At 37.0% G+C, this 11016-nt stretch overlaps 1 protein-coding gene across 14 annotated transcripts in view; it reads right to left on the reverse strand.

The window, feature by feature from the left end:
• Positions 1-6178: 6178 nt before the first annotated feature.
• Positions 6179-11016, reverse strand: part of ZNF280D (zinc finger protein 280D) — a 47388-nt gene continuing 42550 nt past the window's right edge. For 11 of the 14 annotated variants that reach the window (XM_026855707.1, XM_026855712.1, XM_026855708.1 and 8 more), the window contains one exon: positions 6179-8022. In XM_026855707.1, the coding sequence (XP_026711508.1) occupies positions 7389-8022 (634 nt within the window). In that variant the 3' untranslated portion in view covers positions 6179-7388. The remainder of the gene's footprint in view (positions 8023-11016) is intronic. The other 3 variants (XM_026855714.1, XR_003399099.1, XM_026855717.1) reach the window with 3 other exon arrangements.

Here is an 11016-nt window from a genome sequence, read left to right on the forward strand (position 1 = left end):
GCATCGATCTAAAAACATACACCACATGCAAGCAAATTGTGAAAGTCGCATTATAACCTTTAAGCCTTTACACTGAAGGATGTATAGGTCATACTCAAAAAAAGTTTCTACCTTCAGTGGCAGCAGTTAATTGAAATACACACGACTAACATCATCTCTGGAGATCCAGCCGTAATAAGCAGACGGTTTCCAAAGGAACCAGTCCAATAGCTTTATGGCTTGCAGCTGTCTGGTATACTGAAAGCTCACCCTTTATCCCTCTTACAGAAATGCTTTCCCCCCAACAAAGTATGAATTTGTCTAGGGTTCCCTACAGACTACTCCAAAAGCTGTATTTCTTCGGCTGTGGTTTCCCGTTCAGCAGCAAGTGACTGGCCTGAACTGGCCATGCTGTTCTCTGCTGCCCGATCAGTTGTGTGATTTAGCTCAGCAGGCATCCAGAAAAGCTGGCTGAACTGAGATATAGCAGCTACAGGAGAAAAGGGCTCCTTCAATCGCTGGAAAAGTACTTACAGAACCAGAGCCTCACAAGCCTTGGTTTAGCAAATTTATGAGATTAAACTTGGACTCCTTGTAAAACTCAGCTACCTTCATCTGAAAAAATTGTAATGGCTAAGTAAGAAATTATTTATAAAGCAAAATTCACTTATTTATGGTGGTGTAGTATGATAGTGCAAAGGGTGCTGGTGATGCAGGTTTACAAGGGAAGAGAATAAATTTTTTTCTCCTCAACTATATCTGTTCCTCTAGTAGGAAGATAAACTTTTAGGTAGGTAGCCCTTCTTGGGGCTGTGACACTGAAGCAAGAAACTGCAGCAATATACAAACTGGGAATAAATTATTTTTAATTTTGTTGTGTTCATTAATTCCCCAATTTGAGAGAAAAGGCAGATTAAACAAGTGAAGAGCACAAGACACTATCTAGTAGTGAAACTAGGAGGGTTGTAAAACCCTGCAGGGTGGATAAAGAAATCACTATGAAACAGCCAAGGGTCAACTAGAAGAATGATGCCAAAATTTTACCTGCAGTATGTTTTAGTTTTATGCTGCACTCAATTAATTATTTTAAATATCCATTAAAGGTTTAAATTTTAGCTTCCAAACTCATCTCTCAAACATCTTTCATGACGTTCTGATATTTAAAGGCCATACAAATGTTACATCTGGTTTGATACTGGCACTACACCCTCACTAGAATTTTACATACGCTAAGTGAACAACTGCAAAGGAAGCTTTTATCTTTCACTCCACTGTATAAAACCGAGAAGAGTGGATTATTACACATTCCCATCCACAAGTAACTTGCATTACTTTTGCTAGGAAAAACCTCGCTATGTTTACTGTATTTTAAATACAGGTTGTACTTTCATCTCCTTTTACATCATCAAGGCTGCCTTCTGAGGAACCCAGAGGCCAATGGATTTCTTTTATCAAATAGAATTTTGAGGGTATTAAAAAGTATGTTTTACTTTAATAAGTTTGTCTTACTGATTTCAATTGAATCCATATTAAGTTCCAAGCAGGTCTATAAACAATAGAAGTTCTGTGTACTGAAGTTTCTCTTACAACAAACTTGGAAGACATTTTATAGGTTAAGCTCAAGGAAGGCAAAGTCATTATCAGCCTTAAAACAAGGGATGACACAGCCTGCCTTGATGCTTTTCTGCTGTGGTACTTACTAGCCTGGTATCTCAGACAAAGGCTGCAAAAAAGTGACAAGCTGTAGTTTAAAGGATGTTTATTTTAAACAGTATTGTTAAGAGACTATTCAGGGGACCTGACAGAACTTCATTGTTTAGCAAATATTAATAAAAAGGCACTGTTCAACACTAAGGCACATGTTACTATATTAATATAAACCAGCATACATGCCACACGGTAAGAGCTTCTTTTTTGTTTCATCAAGGAAGATCATACAAGCCCTCGTGTGTTCTCTAGGTTAACTGGCCTCTCTATGGTCTCAGGAGAACATCCAGTCTATGTTATCTGGGAAGGAAAATAAGAGTGTAAAGTCACACAAACAGAAGAAAAGCCTCCCTTGCCTGAACATGTTGCCTTAGGCCCCTTTTGGGAATTCCGACCTGATATGGATATCTCAGGCTCTGTCAGAGCCATTAAAGTTGGATGTGGCCAACTGCTCTGGTTCCTCAAGTTGCAATTTTAGGAACGAGTAAAAAAAGCTTTACTTTATCAGACAAAACAGGTTAACCTGCATGTTGCATACCACTATTCACAATTAAAGTTCTGAACTTACTTTTGCTTCTCCTCTGTAGAAATGTCTTTGGCTTTCCATCACATGCCAACAACTTAGAAGTTGTTAATGCACCAACCTCCAGAGGAGGAGACATTCCAAGATACACAGGATTGGGATGGGGGAGAAAGAAGCCATTTAAATCGTATCGAATACAGTGCATTACATTAAATATCCTGGGGAGATTATACCATGTGCCATCAACTTGCTAGCTCAAAGAGGAAGTTAAGTCTTTTCAATAAAATTAAATGGAAAGAACAAATCTCAGTTAAGTTCTCAGCTGAAAACCTGAGAAACTGGTTCACAGAATTCAATCCTTTCACGCAGCAAACATCCAGGTAATTCAAATATATGCAATTTTAAAACTATTAAGTATTCATGTTCCATTTCTTCAGCCTTCAAAGAGGAAAGGACTTCAATTTGTTGCTAGAATATCATGACAGGATCAGAATGAAAAAGTCACAAGAAGCTATAAGAAACAGACACGCAGGTTACTTTCCTCAAAAGGATTAATTCTTAATTATACTCTTTATGAGCAAAACATATGAAGGTTATCATTTTCAAGGCTACCAGTATGAGACAACTCTTTACAAGGATACCACTATATATTATCCCATTCACCAAAATTTTTGGAGAAAACTGTTCTTCTCTTAAATGCCTAACACTGAGAATTTAGTGAATTAAAATATCAAGCTAATTTTATTTACGTTCAATTAATAACATAAGGGACTCATTTAGCAATGCTACTTAAAAAATGCTTAAAGAATGGAGAATTGGTTGCTGACAAGCTAACACTCTTTGGCCATAGAATGAATCTTATTTTAATTGTCTGATCTAGCCCATATGTTTGAGCATTTAATTTCCTTAATAGGAAGCTAAATTTGCTCAAATTTAAATGCAGATATACATGTAACATTACAGTCATCTTTGTGGCTGTCACAAAAACCTCAGCCTCTCTGAAATAACAGTTTGAACAGCAGAAAAACCTCAACAAACCCAGCATTTTTACATCAATAAACACATCAGCTTTACAGCACAATGTAGGCATAACAACATCAATCTCCCTAAAAATGAAGCGTTTCACAGTTACACATTTCCCTTTTTTAAAAAAATCTGGTGCCATACAGGAAATGTCAATTTAACACGGTTACTTTGGGTCAATGAAACGAATGAATACAAAATTTTAACTGTCTTAGAACAGTCATCCAAGTCTCAAAGGAACATAGCAAAGAACTTCCTGCAGTGTCTGTAAATTAATGTGAAATACCAACCAACATACTCTCCCTTTTTAACGGGGAATTAATGGGGAAAATTAGGGAGACAAAATTATGTGTAAAAATGTAACCGTTCCAAGGAGATAACGTGCCAGGCTTCATTTAAGAACTGTCCTTCTGAGCTATGTTGAAACTGGAGTAAAGGTTTTATTAAAAGCAAAAATCATTCAAGTAATCATAAAACATACTTACCACTTTTTTGTTTTTATTAGAAGGCATATTAAGCATACATCAAAAAATACAGGATGCAACTAGACAAAATAAGCTCACAAGCCTCAAAAATCAAACACTAATGAAAACAAGAGGAGAACAATCAGGTATAAAATTTGCCCTACACAAAAATTTCTAAACAGTCTTTAACAAAACTCTACTGTGTCTTTGGTGGAATATTAATATATCCTACAGCATAAAAATATAACTGCCTTCTACATGCCAGCATATAAGTAACAATGCTTAACGCCTGCAGAAAAGCTTTGAGATCTTTTATTTAAGGTTTTGCAGAATACCAAGTGTTACCCTGATCTTCAGTTTCTAATGCCTTCTGATGACAGAGCACCACAGAACATGATTTAACACCTACTGCCCAGCTTCTCTCTCTCTCCCCATTTCCAGGAAAAGAAAAGCGGACATGGTTTTGTTATACAAATGTTCTTATTTAGAATATACCACCTAATACTGAATTTTAACTATGAGCTATGATTTGATATGATTTTCTTCCTGGGTTTACTCAGCATTTCTGTTAAAGAAAAACTGAAGCTCAGGTAGGCTGAAGTTTCTCTCCCAAACTGCACGGGGCAAACCCCGACCCTGGCTGCCCCTGAGGGAGCCCCAAATGACTGAACTCTCCCCAGCCCTAAGCTAACAACGCTCTTCATCGAACGCAGGTAATGAAAAGAGCATATGTATGGCATGCGAGTGCCTTGAAAATGAACAGCGCATAAACAACCTGCAACAGTTAGTCAAGAAAATATGGTAAATCTTTTGAGATGAGAGGAAATGGTGAATCTAGTACAGATACCAAGAATTCAGTTACTGGTTTTTGGTAAGGAAATGAAAACTTGAGGTAAAATGCGTTTCCAAGTACAAAAAGAGATGGCACAGAATAGTAACTACTGACAGCTGGATGGAAACTTTTAAATGACTCAGAAACAAACACAAAATTCTGTGCAGTTAAGTTCAAATCACTCAAAATGCATTCAATGTAACTTGATCCTCTGGAGTGACTTCAGCCAAAAGTACCAACTCAACTCATCTCCAGGAAACCTCCCAAATAACGCAACAGATTAATCTTCATAACTACAGTCTCCCGCAGTGATTAGTCAGCAAATGACCGACTTCACATTGGAAAACAAGTAAGAACTTTAAGTTTTTCTCCACAAAAGCGCCATGCCACCCTTTTCATGATACACCTCACTTAAAGCTATCTGATGGCCTTGCTAGAGCAAGCCAGTGCTCTTACCTCTTCCTCTGGAAGGGCTGCTAGGTGTCTGGGTGCTTTATACCTAACACCACCTCCTGGAGAAACAGTCTCTGTATGGTTTGAAACACACAATGCTTTACATATTAAGTTTCTGAGAATATATATGTACTTCTGCCAAATATGCAGATTTTCCAATCCGAGTTTTATTTCCCAACTTTTCTCACCAGTATGTGGCCAAATTATTCCAATTTTAAAATTACATAATAAAGACACGTGAGGAATTTACAAGCATCATACAACTAGTTCCAGCTGTATCTTTTCCAACACCACATATCAGAGCATTATTTAAAATATACCATTTGCATGGAAGATCAGCGATCAGACTGAAAATACTATAGAGCTTTCTCTGGGTTTAAACACAGATGCATCCAGGAACTCCTTCAATAACATACACATCAAGTTCCATAGCTAATTAAGTCCTTTAAACCGTCCTCACTGTGACGCTGTGTTTTGTAGTCTTCTATGTGTACATGCCTGAAGACATCAGACTGTTAACCTTGAGTTAACGAGTTCACTAAAATCTTTAAAGAACAGAAGAAAAGTTATTGCTCTCAGCTTTTTCGTGTGTCTTATTTGAAGTTCTAAAAGCAGATATTGAAGAGCTGTGACTATACAAACTGTTCTACTTCTCTTTTAAAAAGCCTTCTAAGCCTGTATGGATACAAGTTAAGATGCAATTCAAAATTTAAATCATAACTCTTCAGCGTCTGAAGCAGTTTGGGGGATGTTGAGACGGATGTGGTTTATTTAGAGGCTCCAACAATAAGCTGGATGGTCTCTAAATCTTTAACACTGTTGCTCTTTAGACTCATTTAGCAGCTGAGCCCAGTTAACCTTGGAGGACAGAGCAGACTTCAGTTGCATGCTGATGGCCCAGAAAAATATCTGTATAATCTGGAAAAGTAAGCACACCTTACCACAATACAGAGCTACAAAAATATGTTTCTGCATAGGCACTTGCTCATTTAATTCTAAAAAAAACACCAAAACAAAACCAAAACCCCAAACCCAACCCCAAAACCCCCAAATGAACAAAAAAACCCACGTAAGTATCAAATTCACAATTTAAAAATGAAATAGTTTTGGGGAACTGTCACTAGAACTTTAAAAAAAATGCGGGGAGACTATGCCCAAAGTTTCAAGCTGAGCATAAAATTATGCACAAAGACAAAATTTTGTTGCAAATATTTACTCAAAAAGGAATAATTTACAGCAGCGCTTTAACAGCTGTTCAAAACACTTAACATTCATTAGAAACAAAACTGTAAGTCAAAAGCACATTCTGAGTGTTTCAAATGGAGCAATGAAGTCATAAGAGCAAGCTATTGTTAATCATATGCATTCCTATATCTAGCTAACTAGACCAAAAAAAAAAAACCCAAACAAAAAACCAAACCAAAATCAGCAGCCATCTTTCTGTACACAATTTCGACTACAAAAAGTCCTGAAATTGAACTGTACAATTCTACTTTATATGCCCTTGTGTCCTTTTTATAACAGTTAGCCAGTAGCAGCTGCAAAATGGCAGAATGCATGCCAGTTGGTGTTTCCAGTTTGGGGGGTTTTCCTTCTTTTTGCTTAACACAGTTTTGACATTAAACCGTACTTTGGTGTGACTTACAGACCATACCTATGGGTCTACAGCTAGGAACTAAAACACTGGTAAAAGCCTAACAGCTACAGTACTTTCAGCAGTATGTTCTACTTTATACAATTGTATTCGGTATTTCTGCACAGCCTGCACACTGAAAACCCCACAAATATATATTTTTCTTGTAATAATTCCACTTTCACTGAAAGTTTATTAAGGTAAGCTTACAGTCTGGCAGGATTACACCTGTACAGAGGTGCATAGATTCATATAATTCTGTTTACATGCTTTTACAGACAGGAATGTGACACCAAATCCAAAAGTTTATCTTCACCCCAATTATCAGCAGACCAATAACCATCATTACAAGTGTGCCCCATTTCAGCATCAGAAGTGAATTCATACTAAATTCCACTGTTTAATAATATTCACACTGAAGGATTTAAAAAAATATTTTCTTGGCAAACAAATCACCTGATCTCGGACTAGTTAACTATAAAAATTAGAATTTATTCCTCCTTTCTAATGTCAGTCTAATAAGATATATCACATCCAAGAGGCAGGAAGATTATATTTAAATGTTACCCTTTGTAAATTTAGTTAATTCAGTTGTACATACACATACATGCTATCTTCATATGCAAAATTTCCCTTTAGTGTCTCTTTCTCTCCTCCCTCGTCCCAACCCTTTAAAAAATTTTTTTAATAAGTAGCATCAATGAGGACACTCATCAGGAATGGTCCAAGGTGTTGTTACCATTCTTTATAACAAACAACCAAATTAACGTAATTTCAGCTTGCTTCGTTTTCGTCTGTATTGTTTACAGTTGTTTCCATTCTGTCGGGACTGCTTTCTTTAGAAGTCTCGTCTGTTTGTTCAGAGAGTTGTCCAGCTTTCTTTGATGAAGGTGCAACATTACCTTTTTGAAGAATTTCAGTAGCTTCATGCTCTAGTACCTCTGATGGAGTCAAAGGCTCCAAATGAATACTGCCTTGTTCACTAATGTCTGAGCTAATGGATTCAGGTTCATCCCTTTTCCTCAAGAACTGCTCAAAACTAACATCTTCACCCAATGTTAGTTTTAAGTCTCTTGCGTTCATTGCTGAAAGTGTAGTTTCATCCAAGCCACGTACTTTAGTCTGCTCGTTCAAGATAACATTACCTGAACTTTGGCAAGTTTTCAACTCACATTCATCATGAATACACTTTTGTTTCTCATCTACTAATTGTTTGTTATTATCTGAATCACAACATGCTCCTTTCTCATGCAAAGAATTCTGTGAGTTATTGTCAGGGAGTTCCAAACTAGGAACATTTTCTGTGTTTGACAGTGGTGAGTTTTCTTCATTCTTTTCAACTGACGCAACTTTTTTAGTTTGATTTCTATTGCTTTCTTTTGTTTCATCTGAAGAGTCATGCTGTTTGCTGCAAAAAACAAAACGAGTTATTTTTATAACAAATGAAATCAAGCAACACATGGCTGTACTCCACAAAGTGACACTCAAAGTGGTATTGGAGATTTCCTATTGAGTATTTCTCACAAATTTTCACAGCAAGATAGGCTGAATTTAATTTACAGCTGCACATTTTGTACCTATGTACAAACTCAGTTTTGTATTTAGCAGTCAATTAGTACTCTTTCGTTCTTGCATTTTATCTCCAGAAAGGAAGGTTAAGTTGACCCCTTTGTGTGACACATGGAATTTTCAAAAATACAATGTTAAGTTCCTCTACCTGCAGAGCCTCTTCGACACAGATGCAGATACAACTACTTGGAAACTTTTGCTGATGACGTGGAAAACAAGAGAAGCCAGTTTGTACCTTTATACCAAACAACTGACTCTGCAATACTAATGAGAGTAAAGTGAAGAAAAAAGCTAGAAGTTGGAAATCTGAATCAACTTAAAACTAAAATTTAGTCGAGCAACTACAAATTTGGATTCACTGAAAAAATGAATTTGTGAAGCAGCATTCTCACTCACTTTACAGAGTGAAAACGTGTGTTTGTAGAAAGGAAATATAGATCCACACTGAATTATGCAAGCATGAGAATCTTATTGTATAATAAAATCTAAACCACAGCATATAAACTCTGCAGACAAACCGATTGTTTAAACCTTGTATTATTTCAAAGCCACATGCACGCAGTGCTTAGGGTAACCAGAGGGGAAAAAAACCTGTAATACTCCAGAGAAAGACTAAACTTCAAATGGCATCTGTACCCATCCAACACAAAACAGGCTGGTCCTACTGGTATATGCAATTTGCTCATATGTTCACAGTCTAACAGTCAAAATCCTAAGTACTACTTCCTAATATTCCTCCTCAGTTGTTATTGGAACACCAGCTTCTCTCACCCTTTCAATGATGGAGCTCAATTTTTGCTGTAAATATTTAAATTTGGTAAAAGTTTAACATAATTACTAATTTTCAAAATTTTTCAGAATGATAAGTAGCTCAAAATACCTAAAATGGTGATGGTGACAGACAAAAGAAAGCAAGGGGGGAAGATGGAAGAACAACAGTTGGTCTGATTTCAGATATAAACTCTATATAGCAAGTGAAATTAGGAGCAAAGTCTTCCAAATTAACTTTTAAAATAGAAAACTTAAACTGAAAAGTCTCTGAACAGTGACATGCAGACAAAAGATGTGAGAGATGGTATCACCAAATATCCCATTAATCAAAATGTATTGTACTTCATTTCTTCAAATGGTTTAAAAAATGGTTTGAAATAATTTTGGGGTAAAACCACTTTTAACATTACCTAAGTAACAGACAGTTCCAGGACTCGTAACCAATTTTCTGCTACTACGTTTTTTATGATGTATTTTTAAGCTGAAAGTCTAGACATGTTGTTTCACTGGTCCAGGAGTTTAAAAGAGTTCACATGATTTGCCATATGCTAAATGACAGTTCTACAGAAAAGGAAGAGATGCTACACACTACAAGCATTCCGAAGTATTTTGTCAAGTTTTACTTTCACTTCAATAAATGAAGAATATTCAATTTCCTACTTCAAATTTAAGGTTGTAACAAGGTGGCCACAAGAATCTTCTGATCCCCTTACACTGAATTTTCATTCATAATAAGGAATTAACTCGAGACAGGTAAATCTCTTTACCACATTACACCCTGTATTTGCTACTCGTGTGTTAAAGAAAGGGGTTTTTTTGTTTGTTTATTGGACTATCTGAACCAGTAAATGATATTCTCAAATATACAAGCAGATTTTTCTGTCCAAGTTGTTCTCCCTTTCAATCTTCCAGGAAAAAAAGGGGGGGAAATGGTAATATTTGAGGGAAAAATCAAGACTATGTTCCAGCACAAAAGCCAACACAGAACCACCCATCAGCTGTGGCTGACATCACTGGATTTGCCATAACTGTTCCTAATTACCCCATCTATTCTAGAGAAACACTTCAGCTATACAGAGCCTATAAATGCTAGTAAATATTTAGAGTTGTTTTCGTATGAAAATCCAGACAACTTTTTAATAAACAGTGTATGTACACATGACCTTTACCTACTACTTTTCAACAAGCAGCTTGAGGGTGAGGTATAGTTGCAAAGTTAAGGAGCACCCCATGATGCTTTATGTGGGAAGTTTTGAGCAGATATGCAAAAAAAAAAAAAAAAAAAAAAAAAAAAAAAGGGTTTATCCACAAAGTGCTCCGACTCTTGAGCTGGGTGCTAGGAGCCCCAAATCAGCTCTGACTGTGCTCAGAATGGGCACTCTGTGGTGGAACACAACTCTGCTCGCCGGTAACACCTCCCTGACGCCTGCGGGCAGTTGGTGCTAATTGCTGTAAGGAGCCTCAGACAACAACGTGCCCAAGGACGCAGTTTTTGCAACTGTGATGGGGACATTCCAGACAGGGCAGATAAACCAGCAGACACCTGTGGAAACCCCTCAGGGACTCTTCCCCAAACAGTGTATTAACATATGCATTAGACTCTCTGAAAATAGGTGTGTAGTTCTCAAATTACATGAATATTCATTTTTTTAATTGTATATAATGTGTGCCCTTGTCTTTCAGCATTGATGTGAAGTGGAATGATCCCCCCGCCCCGTGCATCCAGCGCTGCAGTGAAGCACGCCTTGCCTTCTGAAACTTCAAACCAGGTCTTAGGGGGTTCTTTTGGGACCGAATTTACGGTAACATCCCAGGCACAGTGCAGAGAAGGTGCAGGATTCTCAGAACCAACTGCTCCTGCAGCATTAGTTACTTGCTACACATCAACATAACTACCTTGGCTTAATAACAGCAAAGTGAGGACTGAGAATCTCTGGTGCTAGAGATTCAAATGTGTCTAAGACGTCTGTCTTAAAGCCAGTAAAATAGCATCAAAGTTTTAACAGAAAACACAGAACAGATTTATATATTGAAATTATTTTTGTCTACTTAAACCCAAGGA

This window comes from Athene cunicularia, assembly GCF_003259725.1.
Source record: "Athene cunicularia isolate RWA chromosome 10 unlocalized genomic scaffold, athCun1 chr10_part1, whole genome shotgun sequence".
NCBI classification, from domain to species: domain Eukaryota; kingdom Metazoa; phylum Chordata; class Aves; order Strigiformes; family Strigidae; genus Athene; species Athene cunicularia.